Source organism: Ctenocephalides felis, unplaced genomic scaffold (assembly GCF_003426905.1).
Source record: "Ctenocephalides felis isolate EL2017-DRISC unplaced genomic scaffold, ASM342690v1 CF-g0.4_SCAFFOLD_01886, whole genome shotgun sequence".
NCBI classification, from domain to species: Eukaryota; Metazoa; Arthropoda; class Insecta; order Siphonaptera; family Pulicidae; genus Ctenocephalides; species Ctenocephalides felis.
This window is the reverse complement of record NW_020538040.1, coordinates 130616094-130642165: the sequence shown is the minus strand read 5'-3', so window position 1 is coordinate 130642165 and position 26072 is coordinate 130616094. Positions and strand designations below refer to the sequence as shown.

Genomic DNA, 26072 nt, shown 5'->3' with positions numbered 1-26072 from the left:
TTTTAATTGTGATCATATTTTTAATTCTTTGCGACTATTTTTAATTTAAAACATACTTTTGATCTATATTATTGAGTGAAAACGGATGACACTATTGCTTGACATCAGCTTGTCCAAGATACAAATTGAAATGGAACCTTCTGATTTCCCTTATCTATAGATAGATAATATATTTCATAATAAATAAAAATATGTATTTTTGTGTTTCCAATCAAAAAAGCGTTCAAACTATATCCAGGGCAATAATTGCAAAATTTTCTGTTCACAACCATTAAGTGAAAATATATTATGGGGTAGGGCGGGGAACAAAGGTCCAATTTGACTTTGAGCAATTATATTATAAAAACCAGACCAATTATATCACAACAATAACAGTAAAATTCTAGCTAAAATTTCAACTTTTTGAATTCATCATTTTGAATTCATTTAAAAAAATTAAATAATCTGGTCCTTTTTACCTCATACGCAATAACAGTTTTATTATTCAACCAATGCAAAATATAAATGTATAACATAGTAAAAAACGACGACTTGGTCAGAAATATTCTTCAGCAGAGTTGTAATATTTTTTTTTATTTACTAATTTTAATTTTTTACACCTTTGCCAGGGTAAAGGATCAATTTTTATCCTGCCCATATGCAAGCTCTTATATAGGTTATATAAAAAAACCGTTGAATCTAACTTAAAATTAACATCTTTTAAAACAATTAAATAATGTGTACTTAAAAATTATATCAAGGTCTCGTAAACTAAACATTGCTCACTACCAAAAAACAAGAATAAAAAAAACTTTTGTTATGGATTTTCAAACATTTTCGTCTATCTCCCGATAACAACGTCGTAAGAATCAACGTGATGGCTCGTTATACATCTTCTTTCCCCTACTTTTAAATATTGTTGTTAAAAAAATTCTAAACTTTACTGGTTTTTAAGATATCGGTGGTGGACCTTTAAACACCGCTCTACCCTATGCCAAATAAGTAATGTCTATGGGTAAAAATATATTATTGTCTATCAGACTTTTGTTTTCAAGTTTTTCTATGCAGCGTACCCAGAACAAAATATTAAGAGCAATGGTAGATGCGCCTTGGTACGTAACTAATGAGACCATCCACAGGGACCTGGAAATTAAAACTGTAAATGAAATTATAAAGACCCGGAGCTGTTCTTACCACAACAAAATCGATGATCATTCGAACGCTGAAATACAAATCATCAACAAAATGGTTCAAACGAGAAGACTCAAGAAGAAATGGCCAAAAGACCTACAATATTGAATTATATACAGACAGCTAGAGATTAATTCTAGCAGTGGATTTCTTCAATGGAGGAGACCTCTAAACGCCAAATATAACTTATCACATAGACTAATAGAAACATTGTCTTCTGATTGTCTATTAAATAATAAATAAAAAAAAAAGTTTTTCTATGTTTTGTATTCCACAGATTGTGTGCGAATTATGCGAATGGCATGTCTGTGCACACATAAATCCGACGGCATTATACGTCAGACGTTTCGGAGCAACTGTTTCAGTTTTGCAAACATCTACCCTAATTAACACAATGTAATTAAATCAATTAAATCCAGCGGACGACGTTTCCCGTGGCTCCGTGAGCGGATCTTGGAAAGATAGAGCTGTACAACAGATATGGGGAAAATTTCGATAAATGTCCTTATTTTAATTTTTTACTTCCCAAAAATTCAAACGCTATGAAAATTGCAGAAAAAGTGGTGCATGAGATCAAACCTTAAGTCAAATTGCTGAAACTTCCCGTACAGTAATTTAATTTTTTTTTTAAAAAAAAGCTTTAGATAAATTAGATTTTTGAGAATTTAGAATTTTTAAAATTATACTTTTTATTCAAATTTAATTTTTTTAGTTTTGATTTTATTTTCTAAATTTTGAAACTTGGAATATTTTTACTTCCCGTAGGGTAAGTTATAGTAATCGCAAAAAATCGAAAATGAAACTTTTTATACATCTGTACGTTTTAGAGTTTTTGAGCATTGTGGCATACCTTAGAAAAAATGAATGTATGTGTGTGTTTTTGCATGTGCGGATACAATTTTTCGTCGACGATTCCGAGCACACGGATATACCGATTTGAATGATTCTAAAAACATTCGATACCTATTAATAAGAAGAAGATTAGTATTTGGCAGAGGCAGGTTACAAAGCATACAAATAGCCAGAAAACTGCACCAAAATAATACTAAGATTTTATAATAAATTCATGTTAGGGGGCATACATTAATCACGTGATCAAATTTTTAAGATTTCAACCCTCCCTCCCCCTTGGTGATACCTGGTGATATTTAAAATAAACTTCCTTCTCCCACTAAACATTACGTGTATTTTTAGTTACGAGACAAAAATGTAATTTTTTTTTTGATGTTTGGATTTTTTTTAAAAAAATCTGGTAAAAAATAAACACACGTGGCATCTTACTATACGTAATATTTTGTTATTTTTTGTCAAACACCCCCTCCTAAAAACCTCACTTGGTTAATTAATGACCCCTTACTTTAAAATATGTCAATTTTCAAAATCTCTAACAATGGCCAGAAGATTTTGTATTTAAAAAAGTTTGACGTCCTGCCCATTTCTTCACGGAGAAGAAGTTTATACTTTGCCAAAAAATCCGACTTGCTAAATTCATGTTTTTTCACGTTTCAGGTCATTCTGAATCGTTTGAGATCAGATTTAGAATAAGTAGATGTGTGCATATCGCATTTGTAATCATTTGTATATCCAAGTTAATTTACATTAACTTTGTATTGTAGTAATAGAATTAGTAAGGCGTTGTTTACCAATAATAAAAGTTAATTTGGAACGGTTCATTAACACATGAAATGCACATATAAAATTTACGTTTTAGGCAAAATAATCATTTCTTTTTCGTAAATGTATATTTATTTTCACAATAATATTATTTTGCGATTGTTGTGAATTATATATAGTAAATATTATAAATTAACATAATATCTGCGACATCAATAAAAACATAAGTATTTTATCACGGGATTATATTTGTAGTTTGTATTGTAATTTGTATAGCTAAGTATTACATTTTATAACTTCTTTCAACCAATTCCTCGATGTTTAAGATTAAATGTTGATCTCAAAAGAACTGAATATAGAAACCGTGGATAAGTACTTAAAATAATTTATAAAATAAAATTAAATTTAATGGGTTTACCAATAATGAAACTGATTACAAAGTCATAAAATATTATATTCCACAGATAAAATACGATAGATGTGCTCCGTGAAATAATAATTGTAATTGTTAACCCTTTCCACTCGTGAATTGCAGAATTAATACGGCATCCGAGTGGAAAGGGTAATAGTAAAATTCTGATTATGTATTATATATGAAATGATGTTCCAACTTCACGTTTGATAATATTATCCTAAAACTTTAAGTTATTTATTAGTTTATCAGTTTTAAATTTAAATCTTTAATTTCAATGTGCGTCTTAGACAGTATAATGGGTGCATTTCTACAAGATTTTTATTGAATAAATTCTGGGTAAATAACATGCCTTACATATATTTAATCCTGAATAGTAAAACTTTCAACGCTAATAACTGCAATATCAGTTTCGGGAAAGAAATGTACATATTAATTTACCAAATTCTATATATCATCTATCTTCTGCTCCAAGTGCTGATCAGATATAAAAGATAATGCAAAATAATTATGTTACTATGCCTGCAGCAAAAAGTTTGACCAACATTTTACAAGAAAGTACTTCTGTCATAAATAATTACACTACATAAATTTATTACATTAAATATTAATAAAAAGCGTGATTTTTGTATACTCTTAAATTATTTTTGTAAGGTAACGTGTCAACTATAACTCGAACTATTTTTTCAGGGTCTTCACATATTTACTCATTGATTTGTATTTATATTTTTCAAGAGTAAAACCCACAAGCCAGAAAAAAACAAGTTTAGTATTTATTATCTTCGAAAAAAAAATTAACAAGTGGAAAAGTTACAACTGCGTCACATATATGCATAACTCCGTCAATAAATAAGCACGGCAAAACATTGTCTGTATCATTTATTTATCATTAATTTAGTTTCAAAAAAAAATTAAAGTGATAAAATCTAATGGGTGCTGTGACATCGACTATGATACAATAAATTTCTCCCAATGGCACCACCATCTAACTATCGTAACTTGACTTCCAATAAACCTGAATATTTACAAATTGTAGTGTGAATTTTATCTGGAAAGACCATCATACAATTTGTCTTGTGAAAACTCCACCTGTGTGTTATCGACATTCAGCCGTTGAGGAAGCATGTAGAAGAATTCATGTTTTAGGGACTCATCCAGTGTAATACGTTTAGCAGGATCATATTCCAGCATGACGTTAATTAGTTCAAACAGAAGATGTTCATCTTCATTGTTAGAATACAAATATGCATGTAGGGGTTTATGATTCATTCGGACATAACGCCCTTGAGAACTACAATCATCCCATTCCAGCTCGCCTTTGAAGAAATAGCCTGTTATTGATTTCCTGGTCATCGTTAAAGGCAGTTTTCCCAATATTCGCTCCATCATAGCAAAGTGCTCACGATTGTCAAGTGTTTGGAACAGGGCAATGCCATGGTACAATTCAAAAAGTATACAGCCGATAGACCACACATCACATGGATGCGACCAACCTAATTCTAATATCACTTCAGGTGCACGATAGAATTGGGTTGAAACCAGTGATAAGTGATATTCATAATCGAAGGTTGCGCACCCAAAATCAATCAACCTAATCTCAGTGTTTCTTACTCGCTTGTATGGTTTTGAATTGCATTTTTCATCAACAACAATGTCGTATTCTGAATTAACAAATAAGATATTTTCCGGTTTTAGGTCGGTGTGAGTCAATTTTATTTGATGAAGGAAACGCACAGCAACACAAAGCTGATGAGCCTTATGCCGGATCTGGTCAAGCCCGTAGGGTTGATAATCATTTTCCATTAAAAATTCAAAAACACTTACACCTAATATTTCAAAAGCAATGCAGATGTGGCCATAATAATTTATCCAATTATCCATTCGCACACATAAGAATAAGTTATGTGGATCAAATTTAGAAACTTTTTCTAACACTTTGATTTCCTTCATCGCTGCATCTCTGTATTTGTCTCGGTTTTTAAGAATCTTTAATGCAACTGTCGTTTGATTCTGTGAATCCCTAACACTTACCACTTTACTAAAGGTTCCTTCACCTAACGTACTAATAATTTCATATCTATCTCCAATTGTATCACTAGGTTTGTACATGAGATGGCCCTCCTTATCATCTGCAATCGGGTCTTCCTGATGCTTATTTGTTCGACGGCGACTGTAATCATCTCTATGCCAGTGGTATCTTTGACAGCTCCTTTCACTAGACCTACTTATGTAACTGCGATGATGATCTCCACTCTCGTTTCTACTACGTGTATGTCTGTCTCTATTCCTGGTCCTACTTCTAAGGTGTCTTCTCCTTCGCTCATCAGAATAATTCGTCCGATAATTTGTATGATTCGTAAGCCAACGACAGCGGGATCGCGAACTTTTACGAAAAGACGTTATTTTGTCTCGATATGAAGGCATTTTTCTTTTGGAATCCGTTGCTGTGAGACGTTCTGAAGTAGAAGTTGTAGTTAAATGTATGCAATTGAAGGGAAGTCAATAGTTGTTGTTACTTATCAACTATTCTATAACTTTCACCGTTTTACGGTTTGCATGTCTGCCTCATCATCACTTGCAAATTTTGCACGAAGTACTGATGCCTTCATATCACCACCGCTAGTGCCTATACTCGTACGGAATCACTCAAAATTTTAATCTACCCCGATGACATATTGAGTACTTATTTGTTTTTAAAATTGTGCTTAGCTACTAGATTATTTAATATTGTATGCTTTGATAAATCAAATATTAAAACTTATAGTATATAAACATTGATAATCGACAATGCGTCAATATCTAGTATATTTTACACAGCCTGTCACGAAATAACATGTTCTGAAAATTTGTACAAACTGAATAACCTGCAATAGTTTTTCACATTAAAATGCTCTATCTATATCAACTCGGTATACTTATAAATCACCCAGAATTTGTCATATCCGACTTCCCTAAACTGGTACTAAATCTGTTAACATGTGCAGATATTTGCTTGAAATTTTTTACTAATACAAAGATTTGGGTCGAAAGAAGTGGTCTTTTTCTCGTCTGACAGCCAGTTTTAGGACTTTCCAGGTATATAATGTCTCAAAATAATGCTATTTTGTACTCTACATTCTGTGTACGATAATGTTTGTCCGTAAATGAGCTCTTTCAATGGTATACAATCAGCTAAAAAATATTTAGTATTATATTATAACTTTTACACAATTATGATTTTATAATTGTGTAAAAGTAATAGTATGCTAATCAAACTACGAGAATAATTAATTCTCGAAAAGGAAATAATAAAAATGAAAACTTTTCCGCAGTCTTGGAAAAGAGCTAAAATAATCCTTATAGTAAAACCAGGTAAAGACCCTTATCTATTATCTTCCTACCGGCCGATAAGTTTATTGTCTTGCATATCGAAAATATTTGAAAAGCTAATTCTTCAACGGATTAAAATAATCCTACAAGAACAAAGTTTTATTCCGAATCATCAATTTGGGTTTCGCGACAAACATTCAACAATTGAGCAAGTTCACAGAATAATAAACGTAATTAACAATGCGCTGCATAATAAAGAGTACTGTTCTGCGGCTTTTTTGAATCTCAAGCAGGCATTTGACAAAGTATGGCATACCGGATTAATGTATAAAGTTAAAAGATGTTTACCAGATTCTTTATTCCTATTAATAAAATCCTATTTACAAAATAGAAACTTTTTTGTCAGCATCGCCGATACGGACTCAAATATTACCGAAATTAATTCTGGAGTGCCTCAAGGGAGTGTCCTCGCCCCAACACTATTTTAATTTTTACAGCTGATTTTCCAACTTCAACTGACACGAGTTTAGCCACATTTGCTGATGATACGTGCATCATCGCCACAAACAAAGATCCGACTGCAGCTTCCAACAGCCTTCAGCACCATCTCAGCTTAGCTGAGAAATGGTTTTCGTTGTGGAGGATAGAAGTAAATAGCACAAAATCAGTCCATATAACTTTCACGCTTCGCACCCAAACTTGCCCAGCAGTTGTACTCAACGATGAAATTATTCCGTCCAAAGAATCAATAAAGTATCTCGGCATTCACTTAGATAGGAAACTCAACTGGAAAGTACACATAAAGAACAAAAAACAACAAATAGATCTAATCTTCAAAAATTATTATTGGCTCTTAAACAGAAAATCAGAATTATCAACTTACAACAAATTACTTATATATAAGGCTGTGATCAAACCCGTGTGGACCTACGGATTACAACTTTGGGGTACTGCTAAAAAGAGCAATTTAAACATAATACAACGAGCACAAAACAAATTCCTGCGGCAAATATTAAACGCTCCTCACTACACGCCAACATGGATTCTCCACAAAGACACGGGTATACCTACAATTCAAGAACATATATCAATGTTTGCCTGTAATTATAAGAATAGAATTGACGCACATCCAAACCAACTAGCATGCAACTTATACCAGGAAGGCCAGCCGACCAGGCTCAAAAGGAAATTACCTCGAGATTTATTATAGTTTATTTTTATATATATATATTTTTTCTTTTCTCTCTCTATATTTGTCTTTAGTTTTTTCTTTTTATATATTAACTATAGTAGATACACCACTGGGCGTATGTACTAATTTGTAAACAAGCAATTGTAAACACTTGTCAGCATTCTCTGCTAAATATAATTATTTTTATAGATTGCAGAATGAAAATAAAATTAAAAAAAAAAGGAAATAATAAAAGAATGTGAGGTATTATTATTTTGTGAAAAATATTACACACAAAGATTTGTTCTTATTTCATACATAAGGTTCACTGCATTATTTTCATATAAAAATAAACATATTCAAGGAATTCTATATTTTCTCTTCAAAAATAATTGCAAAATTATTGATCTTGATTCTCAAGTTTTTTGTCAATTTGAGATTTGTATGCATATTGAAATGCATAAAATAGTAATTATTATAATAAAATGAACAAAAATGTTTGAACTATTTGTAAACTATTTCCAAAGTCGTAATAAATCCTTAGATATGTTAACAACACACTAGAGAACACATTTGTGTCAAGTATTATGTTTCAAAGTTGTCGGAGTCGTGGAGTTGTTAGTGGATATAACTCCTCTCTGAAACGGAGTCAAAACCTAACCGGTCCGGCTTCGGATATGATAAGCCCATCTCTACTACCTATATATACACACTAAAGTTGGGTAACTCCAGAGTGACTTATATCCGAGGATATAACTCCTCTCTCGGAGTGAATCCAAGCGGAGTAGTATCAGAGAATTTGTTATATCCGACTTTGCAGAACTGGTTCTAAATCTGGTACAGATATTTGCTTGGAATTTTTTACTAACAAAGCTGTCGCTTTTTGGTCTTACATGCAATTTTATGACATCCTAGTTATAAAATGACCCAAAATATTGCCATATTGTATTTTCATAAATGATAACTGCTGAAATACAGAACAATTAAATTGTGTTCAAGTGTATATCAATTACTTTTTCCGTTGTCAGTCTTTTTGCTTTCAAACACGAAAAATCCCCTTGCTGTCCCTTTTTACCACGACAATAAGACAAAAAAACTAGGTGACAAAAATTTGGAAACAAGGCAGAAAAACGTATTTCTACAATAATGAATTAGCTGAGAGTTTTACTGAACATAGTCAGATAGTTGTTTGTTCGATATGTGGTATTTGCTGTGATGTAAATGGTTTCGATTTCATAATATAACTGCTCAAAGTCAAGTTGGACCTTTGGGCCAATATATATATTTCATATCCGTGGATATGAACAAATTGGAAAAATGAGAGACAAAGAAGTGGTTCGTTTGCTTCGTTATACGAGCCAAATTCGAGATATGAGCCGGCTAAAGAGCGATTCGTTGTTTCATCATATAATCAACATATTAGATAAGTGCGAGTGAGAGGCATAACGTAAATTTATAAGGATGCGAAAGAAACAGGTTCATCTAAAATCAGTTCTAATAACGATTTTCAAATGCGAAGTCGCATTTAATTATCATACAAATACATAAAGTAAATTATTTTAAAGTTAAAAATTCCAATTTATTAATTTTAATGTTGTATATTTTTACGGGCAATGTGCGACAAAGTTGAAATGTTTTTAGATAAAAATCACCCCGAAAAAGATACAACTGGATAAGAATTGTTTGGCAAAACATGTTTAACTCATTTCCGAAATACTACAATAAGGTGAAAAAAATACTCATTGGATAGTTTTTTAAACGCAAATACTAGCAATTTTTATTTAGTAATTTGCTATGTTTTTGCAGAATATGTATTTGATCTTAGCAATATAGTTTTATTCATGTATAATATCAAAACAACACTATGCTAGATCGAATTAATGGCTTTTCAATGTATTTATATGGAAAAAATGTTTCGAGATACGAGCAATTCGACATGCGAGCGTGGTTATGGAACGAATTAAGCTCGTAAGGTGGGGTATCACTGTACATTGCATATATTGTGTTATACAGTTACAAGTATAATATATAAATATAAAACTCTATAATATATTATTTTTCCACATGATCGAATGTATCTAGAAATAATTACCCAATCTCAATATTCTTTAAAAAATTCAAGAACGTTTAAATTAAAAAAAAAACGAAATAAAATCTGACATATTAAAATATTTATTCTTCTTTGATATTTAGAGAGTTTGATCTATGAAAATATGCACAAGTAAATATATAATAAATATTATGCCTGAATATAATATAATATAAATAATAATGTCGATAAATTATTAAAACCAAGTATTACCATCCCTATGTTCGTCCCGCATACCCAAATCCCGAATGTCGCGCAAAAGCTGAACCGTCCCGCCTCATTCCCGCACTGGCATCAATATTAATCCGGTATCTAAGTTGAGAAAAATGTTTATTAAATTGCTTTTCCATAATAATTAATCTTAATAATTAATTCTTTTATGAATTTTTAATGAAAATTTAATTAACTTGTTTTTATTGATCCATCGCTGCTGGTGAGAATATATTAACACATATTATGCAAGTATAATGTTTTTTATACAAATTATTGCGTATTATATGAGTAGGTTACGGAGGGGCACAAAGGTCCAATTTGAATTCGAGCAATTATATTGTAAAAACCAAACCAATTACATCATAAAAAATACCACATACGGGTCGATTGTGATTAGTCGTCGTGTATGTGACTAGAGATTTGTCGTTGTATGCGTACCGGCATCAACGTTGTATGCGTTCCGATATCAACAAGGAAATCGGCATAGATAAATAAACATTTTAAAGTTACATCGTAGTACAAATGTTGATTTAATGAAAAATGCCTGAATCAGAAGAATATTTTACCTGTTCCTTGAAAATATCAAAACAAATTAAAAGTTTGTGCCGTGTACTAAACGTAAGTTTATTGATTAGAAATTATTTCTATATTATTCGTAGTTTCTATAAATCTTATTAAAATGAAAAATATTTCTTATGCAAGACATATATTACAGCTGTTCAAAGAATGAGATTATATCGCCAGCGAAAAAGAATACAAGCATTCAATGAATGTATGTTAATTTTAATTACATGAAGTTTTTCAAACACAATTACATGATGAGTGAAGTTGCAAAAACAATATTTGATTAGGTGTTGTTTAACATAACCTACTGTGTGAACGAGAATTTATTAATCAGCAATTACTTCATTTCTCTAATGAAGGTTCATTTCTAAATGCTAATTACAATGACAAACCGATCATATCATATTTAAAGTATGACTTTAATTACATTATTGTTTTTAAATATTATATATATTTTTAATGCTATGATACATATTTTTAATGCTATTATAAATATATAATTTATAATTTATCATTATATAAATGTGTATAATGGTTGACACTAATAAATGTGTGCATCACGAGTGTTACCATATTACTAATAAACATTATTCAAAATTGTTATATGATGTATTTATTTTTACTTAAATGCCATCTTGTACAGTAGCAAATAAGTTTTACTTCAATCGCGTTTAATTATTTTGAACAACAAAATTGAAAATCATAATCTAAACATATGTATTGTTAAACATAATAAACAAAACATTTTATCGACTTTTACTTCTTGTTTACTTGTATTGACTTTTCTTCTACTTTTCTCTTTCAAATTTTGTATCTAAAATCTAACTTAAGATTTTTTTCATCTGTTTGAATTTCACCCAATAAGGACAAGAAATACATGTCACATGAATCAAAACTAATTGCTGGTAATTAACTACTAATGTTCAACTTACAGCAAAATAACAAAGTGATCTATTGTATACAAGTAACAATTATTATTGAAAGAAATCGAACAAAATAACTTACTTTTGGCTCTTTAAACGCAATTTGGTCGACAGATCATGTTAATGCGGGGCGCTGACTGAATGCAATAATGTAAACTTGTTCGAACAAACATGCTTCATCTTTTTCCTTTTAGACGCTATCTCAAAATTAGTATAGTTTATCTGTTAAGGCGACTGTCATCTGTTTATCTGTAACCTGGCACAACCGTACCCAGTCTCCCCTACTTAGAGTGCATAATAATATAGGTACTTTATGCGATATACAAGTGAACAAGCTCATTTACATAAGTAAATGGATTAATATTTTGCATGTTCACTTTTCACAGCACACTAATAAATTCTGGAGAAGCAAGAGTTCTGATAATTTGGGTATAAATAACTATTCAGATCAATGTTACATCTGATTTGTTCAGCCACTAATATCGATTTCCCGTCAGTGCGTATCATCCCTAAGGTGGCGATTCCTAAGGGGTGGCATAACACCGGGCACCACTTAGCTCCATTTAGCAGTCGCACTGCCTCAGTGACCGCACTTTCGTGAAAACGACATTTGAAATATCACCGATTCAACGTTTGTCGATTTTTGGCAACGCACAGGGTTGATACGATTAGTTGTCTTAGAGATTTTATATCCAAAAAGATTGTACGAAACCCAGACACCATCTGCTTATTTGTTCGTTACAGCAGTTGGCAAGCACTTAGCACATAAAAATATAAGTGATATCTATTTTATTTGAAAAATATAAATGTATATCTATATAAGTACAGACATATAAATATATAAGCACTTAACTACAAAACATAATAGTCAACATACATACATATATTCGTACATATATGTATATTTAAACTACGCGTTCTATTAGCTGTTCCTTATCCTACTTTTATCAGAATGCATGATGTGATGTATCATAATTAAATATTATTATTAAATATTAATTTAAATATTATTTCACCAATGCGCAAAAAGGCTATTTTCAATTGAAATCTTATTTTAGATCTATAATCTCATGTAAAAACTGATATTGCTACTGCTTAATACCAAGCATAAGTAGAGTAAACGTGGAAAGTATATAACCATTACATACGTGTATAAATCCCTGGTACTATATTTAGTAAAATTCACATTATTTAATAAATTTATATTATTTACTAAATTTATTAAAAAACTATCATTGAAAAATCGAGAAAGTGAAATCTTGAGTGAAAATTTTATTATGATATACCATAACTAAAATATAATATCAATTAAAATAATAATGTAATAGAAATATGTAAAAGTTCAATATGTTGTAAAAATAATGAGCGTAATACGATTATAAACTAGTGGTGTATGGCATCGTGCCTTAAGGCAAACTGCTAAAACTTCCCGTACCGTAACGAAATGTTCTAGAAATATTAAATGTTTTTAAATAGATTATTATAAATATTGTAACATTGTCTAATATTTATAAGAATTATATAAACTGAATTGCAAAGTTGAAATTATTTGTTTAAAGTATATTAGAACTTTAGTCAGAATTAAAAATAAAATCTGAACAATTTTCGATATACAAAAAAAAATTTTTAAAAAAAATGAAACAAAAAAATTTTTTTTCAAAAGCAATTATTTTGTTAAACAAGTAGAAAGTTCTTTGAATTATTCAAATCTGACGCTTAGTTCTCTCAAAAACTGCCATTTTTTGTACAATTAGCTCCGTATCTCCGTAACGGCTGGACCTGCCCTTTTCATAAACTAATCAGCACATCTCCCTATCAATAGGAATAGAATGTTTTTTGAACCATTCAAATCGGTTGATCCGTGCACCCGAAAACGTGGACAGAAAAATGCGGACATACAAAACACACACACACGCACATCCATTTTTTCTGAGGTATGCCTAAATGTTCAGAAACCTTCAAAACGTAAAGAAATGCAAAAATTTTCATTTACGATTTTCGGCCCATTACTATAACTACCCTACGGAAAGTTAAAAAAAATAGTATAATTTATGAAATAAAAATGTAAGTATCTAAATGCTATAAGTAAGTGAGAAATACCTCATATTACATATGTTTTGTATGTAATGTAGACATTTCTTTATTATACTTTTTGAAACATCAAACTTTTTTGAAAAAAATTATATTCTATTTGAACAGCAATCAGAACTACATTTTCTAGAAGTTATTGCTCTCACGTACATCTTAACCTAGATATATTGTTATCAAGCGGTCAGCCACTTTAATTTTTGTGATAATTATATAGGGTACAGCGGGGCATAAATGTCCGCGGGTTAACAGATCCACCACTAATATCTCAAAAACAAGTAAAGTTAAGAATTGTTAACAACAATATTTGAAAGTAGATAGAAAAAGCTGTATAATCAGCCATTGATTCTTACGACGTCGCTGACGGGTGAAAAACGGTAATGTTTAAAAATCCATAACAAAAGTATTTTCTTTCGTTGATAGTTATTTTTTGGTTGTGAGTCCCGTTGTTTAGTTTACAAAGCCTTAATGTAATTTTCAAGTGCACGTTATTTAATTGTTTTATAAGTTGTATAGTTAATTTTAAGTTAAATTCAACAGTTTTTTTATATAGCTTTTATAAAAACTTACACGTGATTGGGGTAAAAAGGTTCAACTAAACCTTTACCCTGGCAAAGGTGTAAACAATAAAAAATAGTAAATAAAAAAGTAAATTAAGTTTAAAAAAAAAACAATTTTACATAAGATAGATTAAAAACATATTTATTCCAACACTGTTAATGATTTTTTTGGCAAAATACCAGATCAAGGTTATATATAGTATTATCTCTGTAAAAAATGTACCCGTGAAATTTATATGTTATATTGGTTGAATAAAGATATAAAACACTATACATAGTACGCATGTAGAAGTATAAATATTTACGTTTGTAACTTTATAACTTGTCTTAACCATTTTTTTGCAAAAAGTCATTGGACATAAAAAGAAAATAATCTGATTGTTCATGACAGAATCCTATAAACCTAAGAGACATCAGGGCTATTTGTCAACCCCAAATGTGTAACGCCCCTCTCTCCTCAAATAAACATCCGAACTCCATGAATTGCTAATGGCACAATAAGTGAGCTATTTAAATAAAAATAGAATTATAGCCGTAAAGTAATTCGACTGCGAGCATTCGTGAAGAGGCTTAAGAAAAGAAACGGGCAAATTGTATAGAGCGAATTGCTCGAAAGAAAGGCAATTTAGAATTTTAATATCAAAGGTGCGGATAGTACAACCGCTTGCTCGCCCCCTTCCAGCCCTAAAGGACTGACTCTGCCAGAGACCCTGTTCCGAATCGGCTTTGTTATTTTTTAATCTCGGCCAGGAACTAGCAAACGGAAGATGGAGGAGTATGCCATCATTAAAGAAAGACTGACTCTCATTAAACATGGCAGAGAGAAGAAAGAGTTCGTCTAGGCATGCGAAATACACTATCGCGAATAGACAGGGAGCCCACGACCCTTTTGGTGAAAAAAAGTCTTAAAAATCAATTGAAGGTTTATGAATTTTTGAAGTAAAACTTCTTTAGGCGCGACTAGGGTGTAAATCCGTACAAACGCAACGGAAGTTCGTTACGGCAGATAAGATAAAATAAGAGTCGAGTGCCAATGATTCGTCTTTCGCTCTCGATGATATCATTTTTATACAGGTCGATTGTGATTAGTCGTCGTGTATGTGAATAGAGATCTGTCGTTCTTTGCGTACCGGCGTCAACGTTGTATGCGTACCGATATCAACGGCTTAGATAAATAAACATTTTAAAATTACATCGCAGTACAAATCTTGATTTAATGAAAAATGCCTGAATCAAAAGAATATTTTATCCTGTCCCCCGTAAATAATTATAATGAAAATAATAAAACAAATGCAGCATTTGCGCCGTGTATGAAACATAAGTTTACTGAAATAATTTCTATATTATTCGCAGTTTTTATAAATCTTTGAAGTTATTGAAATGGAAAATATTTTTTAGGATAAACAGCTGTTCAGAGAAAAAACATCAGTCAATAAATGTATGTTAATTTTAATTACATGAAGTTCTTCAAAAACAATTATTACATGATGAGTGAAGTTGCGAAAACAATATTTATTTAGGCGTTGTTTAACATAATCCACTGTATGAACGAATATTATAGAAGTTATTAATCAGCAATTACTTCATTTCTCTAATAAAAATTTATTTCTAAATGCTAATTACAATGACAAACCGATCATGTTATATTTGAAGTTTGACTTTAATTACATTATTGTATTTAAATATTATACATATTTTTAATGCTATTATAAATACATAAAATTTATCATTGTATAAATGTGTATAATGGTTGACACTAATAAATGTGTGCATCACGAGTGTTGCCATATTACGAATAAACATTATTCAAAATTTTTATATGATGTATTTATTTTTACTTAACTTAAATTTGCTGTTTTGTACAGTAGCAAATAAGTATTACATCAATCGCATGCGAACCTTACGCGCACTCTTTTTTTAAATCTTCAGGAATATTTTCATAAATACCTGAACTTTATTGAAAACTGGCGAAATTCTCTTAAACAATTTGAAACTATATAAATATCTTATTAAAATAATAAAAATAAAATCAAATAATAAACTGTCGGACAAAACTCAAAACATTTTATGTTTATCTGAATATGTTCAAATTTGTTCAAACTTATTAACTTCCCGTAGGGTAAGTTATAGTAATCGCAAAAAAATCGAAAATGAAAATTTTTATATATCTTTACGTTTCAGAGGTTTCTGAATATTTTGGCATACCTTAGAAAAAATGGATGTATGTGTGTGTGTGTGTGTGTGTGTGTGTGTGTGTGTGCGTAGTATGTATGTGTGTGCGGATACAAATTTTCGTCGACGATTTCGGGAACACGGATGAAGCAATTTGAATAATTTAAAAAACATTCGATCCGTATGATAAGGAGACGTGCTGATTAGTTTTTGGCGGAGGTAGGTCTAGCCGTTCCGAAGATATGGGGCAAAAAATGCCAAAAACGGTACCTCAGTTTTTAATAGAACGGAGCGTCCGATTTTAATAATTCAGAAAACATTTTACTTGTATTGACAAGATGAAGATTTGATCAAATTTTTATAAGGGCAGGTTTAGCGGTTTCGGAGATCTAACGAAAAAAGTAAAAAAAAATGCCATTTGGCGGTCAAAAATGATCATTAGACATATGCACATCAAATTATCAGTAATTTTATAGAGATTTTAACAATAAGTATAAATTTTGTTTTCATTCCTATGGGTTTCGTACCAATGTTTACCCGTTAGACAACGACGCGGCGCTTACGCGCTTTATATTTTGTCTCTATGCATTTAAAGCAGTACGATTGCTTTGAAAAAAAGTTCCGATCTTCCAAAATATGTCAAAATAAAGAAAACTTTTTTTTTTAAAAAAAAAAGATTTAAAAAAAAATTTTAATTATTTTTTTTTTTCAATTTTTTTTTCAAAAAAAAGTAATTTTTTGTCAAATTTATAGTTTCTCAAAAATCTTATTTTTTCGAAGTAATTTTTTTTCAAAAATGTTAATCGTTTTTAAAAAAAATAATAATTTTTGGTACGGGAAGTTCCAGCAATTTGCCTTAAGGCACGATGCCCTAATTGCCTTAAGACAGAATTCCACTTACAGCTAGTTTAAATACAACTTCATCATTGGTATAGTGTATAGTCTAACATTGTGTGAAAGCCCCTGCCTTTGAACCCCTGCCTTTGAGTCCCAGCCTTTATATGAAACCTAATAAATGTCTATGCCATCACTAAGTTTTCTTTAAAATGTATCTAAATTATGTTCAAGTAACTGCAAATATCTAAAATAATTCAAATTAGTATAAAGTTGTTAGTTCTTATCTAAAATTGTTTAAAAAAATTCTGAAATTATCCAAAAACTTTGAAATCATCTATTATCGTTTGCAATTATCTGAAATCATTTAACATTATCTAAAATACTCGTACATTGTTGGACATCGATTAAAAAAGAGGTCAATTGTTTAAGATCCCAAATTGTCTAGAACTGTCTAAAATCGTGTACAAATTCATGTAACGTTTGGATACTAATCGAAAACGTGTAAATCTATAATATTAAATGATATTTATTCTAAATCCTGAGGAATTAGATATTGTTCTTTTGTAATTGTCTATCCAAATATTGATTTATTCAAGAGGAAGCAAATAATAAGGAAAACTAGGTACGGTTGTGTCAGGGTACGGTAGTGACAATCGTCATAACAGCTAAACTATACAGATTTTGAGATAGGGTCTCCAATGTGAGAAAGATGACGTTTGTTTGTTCGAATAAGTTCCCATTATTGCTTTCAGTAAGTGCCTTACATTAACATGATCTGTAGTTCGCATTGCTTTTAAAGAGTCAAAAGTAAGTTTTCATTATCAAATTCTTTTATTCATAACTGTTAATTGTAAACAGATGATCACTTGGTATGTTATTTTGCTTAGATAGTTTAGCTCCGTCATAATGGTGATTTGTTTTCAAAAGTGTGCGTAGAGTACGGTTGTGACAAGTTTTGTGGGTCGGGTTGTGACATGTATTTCTTGTCCTTTTCGGGTGAAGATTGAACTAATAAAAAAAATCTAACTTGACTAAGACGACGATAAGGTATGAAAGAGAAATTCAATATAAGAAAAAAAAATCACAAAGAATTCTTGTTAACTATGTTTAAAAAATTATGTTTTGTTATATATTGTTATACTTTAATGGTAAGATTTGTTTAAATGTTCATATTGTGTTGTGTTACATATTATTGTTATTAACGACAATGAAAGGCATTATAAACCATTTTGGTGCTTATAGCTATTGTTTTTCAACCTATTTTTATGACTATCACAACCGTTTCTCGGGTGTGGACGGTTGTGACACTCGCAGACAAATGTTGAAACTACCATTTAATTTACTTGTATCCCACATAATTGGTAAATTAACAAAATCATTGCTGATCAAAAAAAAGTGTCACAACCGTATCTAGTATCTCCTAATATAAATTATTTCAAGTCAACATAAGGTCCTTCGAATTAAATTGTAATTTTCAATTTTAAAAAATCCTTGCTTGGCGCTCAGACTAACTTGTCTCTTTCTAAAATCAAGAACATGTCACCAAATCTCCTAAGAAAAACTGAGAAAAGAAAGGAGCATATTAACTGCATAAATTGTGCAGAGGAGCATCACGAGTTTGTAATTAAAATTTAATTAAATTTATTTATTTTTGTAATGTTTCCTCCAAATAATTCTTAAGAATAACTGCAAAAAAACCTTAAACATTTTCGAGGATTATTTGCAATAATACAGAGTATCCCAGATTTTGACGTCAAGTCGAATCGGGGTGATAGTATTGGCCTTAATTGCCCTGAAAAAAAATTAGAAAATATCTCACGTTGTTTGGAAATAACATAATTGACCCAAGTTTTCAAAAATTAAGACATTTTGTTGACCTATGTATTTTTTTTTTCTTAAATCGGTTGACTTTGAGAGACTCTTTTAAAAAAATGTGCTAAAGAGTGTTGGCAAGTACCATTAAAAGTAGGCGCATTTTATCAGGATTGTAAAATGGTTAAATACTTGAAAATTTTATTTTGAGTAAAAAATTTTAAACCTAAAATTGACATGTTTTTACTAGTATATTTTACTCGCAATCAATTAGTAAAAAATGTGCGCAAGAAATCAGGGCCGTGCCTGGGTATGTGGCCGCCTGCGTGCGCGCATTTTTTGGCCACCCTTGAAAATAACATAATAAGAAAATATCAAATATATTCAAATAAATCAAATAAATTCGATTTGTAATTTGTATGTTTTCTTTATGTTTTTAGTCATTCTCAACCGGTAGCTCCGGACGATACATAAATTACCACTCATACCACCCTCTTAAAATGAAAATAGCAACAATAATAAATTTAACAGACCACGCCATACTACTATCTGATAAAAATTTCTGGGACACCAACATTGACCTGGTAATAAGCACACTGAAAAACAACTCATATCCTACAAACATAATCAACTCAGTCATAAATAACAAACGCAGTTACATTCTCAACAAACAAAACGACCTCATAGACAGACCATAAAAACCGCTTAGACTTGGAGTCATATACTATCATTTGCCTACCGTACGTAAAAGATATATATTTCTCGTGGAAAAAACTATTTCAACAGTGTGGCATTTTGTTGGTATGCAATTGTGATACAACCCTTAGTTCAATTTTTACACAAATTAAATCTAAGTTTAATTTTGACCGCCTCAGGAACTTGGTATATCAGATTAATTCCTCTGATGCAAACTCTTTTATATTGGAGAAACTAGCCAAAACCTGAATAAACGCCTTCATCAACATAAAAACAACTCAAAAAATCCGAAGCAATTTAAGATGATGTTTAAACCATAATATAGATTTTTTCAACCCTAAAATTTTACATTTTGAAGAGAACGTAATTAAAAGAAGATTTGCTCAGGGGTTGTTTTTGCAATTGCATAACGACAGGGTCATAAACAAACGCTTCGACAATACGACCCTGAACGAAACAAACACGTGGTTTCTTTACAGCGTGTCAAAATTTCTTAAAAAATGACAAGATCCCATCGCTTTTTAAATTTCCCATAAAATTTGAACACATGCTAAAAACTGCTTTAAGAAAAATGTGACATTTCTTCTATCTTAAACTCCGAAGAGTAAATACATAGTTTCGACAACTTGTTAAGTTATCATGGTTATTAGTGTGTTTTACCATTTGTGATGTTAAAAAATATATATCTTATCAATGTGCACATACTCATACTATGGATTAATAATGGTTTCATATGCTATATTAGGATACAAAACTGTAAGTGTTTTGTTATTATTATTATTATTATTATTGCTTTTTCATGAAATTTCTTACATATAATTTATTTAGTTTCAATTTTTATAGTTAATTTGATTACGACTGAATGATGGCTAGGATACTAGCCGAAACGTATAGATTTTAAATAAATAAACTTTTAAAAAAAACTCTCATACTATTTTTATTGATGCTACGCCCGAATTTTAAACTCAAATTAAACATATATATATATATATATATATATATATATATATATATATATATTTGAGCGTAAAAATTTGTGTGTAAAAAAAATGCTTTCAATTTGGATGCAGAGGGCGAATAATCCTTCAATGGATGACCTAACTCTTCGGTTCGTGGCACAAATCAAAGATAATTTGAAATCCAAACCAATTAGAAGTGTCTCCTTTGCGGCAATAACAGAATAATTTTCAAGTCACTGTAGAATACTCTGATACAGAACCAGAAGAACAATCTGCAACTCCAAGGACAAAGACAAGTAATTATAACTCTAAATACTTCAATAGATTTCGTCAAATGTAACTTTATTAATGATTGATTGGATAGCAAAATAACTATTAATACCACGGGTTAATTAACATACTGTACATGTGCTGCCACCATTGAGATAGCGATCTATTTATGCTTATTTATCTATGGCCGTAACCACTCAGAAGTCTTGAAGTCAGGCACTTGAGGGTTGCCAGATGTTTCTAGTTTAAATGGAGCGTTACAAAAACTGACACAACATGATACAAACGTTTTCGCTGTCATTGTCATTCATTTTAAATATGTTTAGGATATTTACTTGATAAACGTCTAAACATCATCACATAAATCTATACTGAGTGATAAGCAAAAACATTCAGTTTAAGTTATTTAAATTTGTGCGAAAACATAAAGAAAAAATTGCCATTTTGACATTTACTGGCACGTGTTTCGAAAAGTATGACAGTTGCGAATAGTGCCTACTAATGATAAATTATTAGTTTTGATAGTTTTTCTAATGATTTCCAATTATATATAATGTTCAAAAATATTCAAAATAAAAAACCTCTAATTAATCTTAAAAAAGTAAGAGCATCATGTGCAATGATATCAGAGACGAGATTTCAGGTTAAGACCTCAAATTTTCATGCTAAACTTATAGATGCATTTAAATCAATTCAATCGAAGCAATATGGTCCGTAAAATATATTATTATATATAATTTAATTTAATTTAATAATTCATAACATTATTTTTAGATCCCAAAACAAAATGCTGGACATTTTTATTTGCTGATTATAAAAGTTTACTGACAAAGATGAATCTTCTACGACCGGACGTATCAGTGGAAAGTCTACCTTTTAACATTATTTCTGTAAGTGTCAACTATTTTTATAATTAACAGTTGCTTACATTTTCCTTGATGAGAATATTTAAAGTTATTAGAACAAAAACCTGAAGAAACCATTCCAGTAGATCCTACGAAAATTGAAAAATGTTTATGGGAGAAGTTATATCCATTTCAAAAGGAAGGTGTAAGGTAATAATATAGTGAGCGAGTAATCAAGCGAGTAAGCATATTATTTTTATTATTTTTGATACAGATTTGGAGTACAAAAAAATGGTAGATGTATGATTGCTGATGAAATGGGTTTAGACAAAACTATTCAGCCGTTAGCTCTTGCCAGCTATTATCAAGATGATTGGCCTTTGTTAATTGCAACTACAGCATCAGTAAGGTATAATAATCATTAAATTAATGAATGAATTAAAAAAAGAATCATTAATATATTCAAACAAGATTTTAATTTTTTACGTAAATCTCTTTTCAATATCATTTTATTTTGAACAGGAATACATGGTACCAAAAATGTTTAGAGTTTTTGCCTTCCGTTTCAATTCACAACATTTTTTGTATGTCTTCAAGAAAAGATTACATATATGATGCAAAAATATTAATTGTTACACACAGTTTGTTGGAAAATTGCATCGATAGTTTGAAGAATCGATTTGGAGTTATTATTTATGTAAACATAAAAATCATTTACCTACTAATTTCTTTAACACACTTATTTTTAATATTATATTTTATACAATTGATATAATTTTTTTTTATATTCAGGATGAATCACATACACTAAAAAATTTTGAAGCAAAATGTACAAGTGCAGCACTTGTTTTAGCGAAATCAGCAAAACGTGTAATTTTATTAACTGGAACTCCAGCTCTTTCAAGACCAAGTGAACTTTTCACACAATTATATATGTTAGATGACAAATTTTTTGTCAACTTTAAAGAATATAGTAAGTTCAGAACAAATTACTAAAATATATTAATTTTGTTAATTAAGATTGAAAAGTGAGTAATTTAAAATTAAAATTCTAGGTAAAAGATACTGTGATGGCAAGAAAACAAAATTTGGTTGGAAGAGTTCAGGATGTTCAAATTTACCTGAATTGAATATGATATTGAATAAAAAATTTATGATCAGAAGAACAAAAGAACAAATAATGTTTAATAATATTAAAAATAAAAAACCTCTAATTAATCTTAAAAAAGTAAGAGCATCATGTGCAATGATATCAGACTCGAGATTTAAGGTTAAGGCCTCAAAGTTTCATGCTAAGCTTATAGATGCATTTAAATCAATTCAATCGAAGCAATATGGTCTGTGAAATATATTATTATATATAATTTAATTTAATTTATTAATTCATAACAATAATTTCAGATCGCAAAACAAAATGCTGGACATTTTTATTTGCTGATTATAAAAGTTTACTGACAAAGATGAATCTTCTACAACCGGACATATCAGTGGAAAGACTACCTTTAAACATTATTTCTGTAAGTATCAACTATTTTTATTATTAGCAATTGCTTACATTTTCCTTGATGTAAACTTTTAAAGTTATTAGAACAAAAACCTGACAAAACGATTCCAGTAGATCCTACAAAAATTGAAAAAGATTTATGGGAGAAGTTATATCCATTCCAAAAGGAAGGTGTAAGGTAATATTATAGTGAGCGAGTAATCAAGCGAGTAAGCATATTATTTTTATTATTTTGATACAGATTTGGAGTACAAAAAAATGGTAGATGTATGATTGCTGATGAAATGGGTTTAGGCAAAACTATTCAGGCGTTAGCTCTTGCCAGCTATTATCGAGATGATTGGCCTTTGTTAATTGCAACTACAGCATCAGTAAGGTATAATAACCATTAAATTAATGAATGAATTAAAAAAAGAATCATTAATATATTCAAACAAGATTTTAATTTTTTACATAAATCTCTTTTCAATATCATTTCATTTTCAACAGGAATACATGGTACCAAAAATGTTCAGAGTTTTTGCCTTCCGTTTCAATTCACAACGTTGTTTGTATGTCTTCAGGAACAGATTACATATATGATGCAAAAATATTAATTGTGACACACAGTTTGTTGGAAAAATGCATCGATAGTTTGAAGAATCGATATGGAGTTATTATTTATGTAAACATAAAAATCATTTATCTACTAATTTCTTTAACACACTTATTTTAATATTACATTTTACACGTTTGATATAATTTTATTTTCATATTCAGGATGAATCACATACACTAAAAAATTTTAAAGCAAAATGTACAAATGCAGCACTTGTTTTAGCAAAATCAGCAAAACGTGTAATTTTATTAACTGGAACTCCAGCTCTTTCAAGACCAAGTGAACTTTTCACACAATTATATATGTTGGATGACAAATTTTTTGTCAACTTTAAAGAATATAGTAAGTTTAGACCAAATTACTAAAATATATTAATTTTGTTAATTAAGATTGGAAAGTGAGTAATTTAGAATTAAAATTCTAGGTAAAAGATACTGTGATGGCAAGGAATCAAGGTTTGGTTGGAGTAGTTTAGGATATTCAAATTTACCCGAATTGAATATGATATTGAATAAAAAATTTATGATCAGAAGAACAAAAGAACAAGTTTTGCCTGAGCTAAACGAAATTAATAGGTTTTCATTATTCAATTTATTACTTTATTTCTATATTCATAATAATATTTTATTTCTTATAGAGAAGTTATAAAATTGAATTCAAAATATATTATTACTAATGAAACAGCTAAAGAGGATTTAAATTCATTAGCAAAACAATTTTCAAAGAGAAAACGTGATAATGAACATGCTGCTTTACTCACATATTTTACTGATACTGCAAAATATAAACTTAAAGCTGTTTGGTTAGTATTAAAACTTGAATTTAATAATTATGATATAAAATATTATAAATAATTTTTTGTTTTCTGTTTAGTGCTTATATAAAAGAATTGATTGGAGAGAAGAAAGATGAAAAAATATTACTGTTTGCGCATCATAAAATTATGATAGAATCTTTATGTGATTTATTAAATGATTGTAAAATTCATTATATTAAAATTGATGGAAGCATCAAGCCCGAAATACGTACTGTAAGTTTAGGTAATTTTTATATATAAATGTGTTGTAGTAATAACATATTTTTATTGAAGAAATTAGTGGAGAATTTCCAAACTAAGCAATCATGCAGAGCGGCAGTTTTATCAATAACGTCAGCAAATGCAGGAATAACATTAACTGCAGCTCAGCTAGTAATATTTGCAGAGTTGCATTGGACGCCTAGTGTAAGTGATATTTTAATTATTGCTTTTGACTTTTTAATTATTTGATAACATAAAGTTAAGTTAAAGTTACTGCTTGATAGATTTTGGCACAAGCTGAAGCCAGAGCCCATCGAATAGGCAAGGTTGGCGAAATTCGAGTCCAATATTTAGTTGCACAAGGTACAGCAGATGATATAATTTGGCCTATGCTACAAAAAAAACAAGGAGTTTTAAACAAAATTGGTTTATGCAATTACGATTATGGTGATGCTAATACAAAAGAGGTTTTAATCAAGGTAATTTTTTAAAATATCCATTTATTTTCACACTCTTGTTCTTTATTTAAAAGTTATTTTTCTCCTACTAAGAGAAAAAATTCCGAAATGGAAACTTCTGCACCAAAAAAAGCTAAAATTGTTGAAGAAAATGTTGAACAGGTAGAACATGAAACGATAGCATCTCATGAATTGTTAATGGCTGATGATGAGTATGAGATGTTTATGAATGTAAACTTAGATTTTTGATACTATAATAATTTAATTTATTGTTAATGTGGATAAGAAATATATGGTAACTTTTTATTTTTATTTATATGAAAGTATGTAAATATATTTACAGTATGGAAATACTGTTTCATTATGATCATATGTTTTAATTTTTTGTTACATTATCGATAGATAAAATCTGAAGTTGGTTAGGGTTTTGAACTAAAACGACTTTAACGGAAAATTTAATATGATTAAGTTTTTGACTGAAATTGTTTATTGTTCAATTTTTTTATAGTAATTTTATTAATGCTATTTATCACAATGAAGAAATAATAGTTGATAAAGATTAAATAACTTTGAAAGCAATTATTTGTTGTTTATGCATTATTTCCTCACATAAGGATGTAAATATTTCTACATGTTGTTCGACAAAGGTACATTAAAAAAACTATTAATAGTAAACCTAAAGACAAAAATTACTTCCAAAAAACATTGCACTACATAAATTTATACCAAAACACAAGGTTTATTATTAAATGTTTTTCTACTATATTTGAATTTTCGCGCGTAACTCGTG

At 29.8% G+C, this 26072-nt stretch overlaps 1 protein-coding gene and 1 pseudogene across 1 annotated transcript; one reads left to right on the top strand and one right to left on the bottom strand.

The window, feature by feature from the left end:
- Positions 1–4240: 4240 nt before the first annotated feature.
- Positions 4241–10000, bottom strand: LOC113375904 (annotated as a pseudogene).
- Positions 10001–21388: 11388 nt separating this feature from the next.
- LOC113375903 (SWI/SNF-related matrix-associated actin-dependent regulator of chromatin subfamily A-like protein 1) lies at positions 21389–25531 on the top strand. The gene is made up of 12 exons (XM_026615846.1): positions 21389–21569; positions 23106–23221; positions 23286–23386; positions 23450–23584; positions 23698–23872; positions 23968–24148; positions 24231–24381; positions 24444–24608; positions 24680–24836; positions 24897–25028; positions 25109–25303; positions 25376–25531. Exons 1-12 carry the CDS (start codon positions 21479–21481, stop codon positions 25529–25531), a joined length of 1755 nt encoding a protein of 584 aa, XP_026471631.1. The 5' UTR covers positions 21389–21478.
- Positions 25532–26072: the final 541 nt, after the last annotated feature.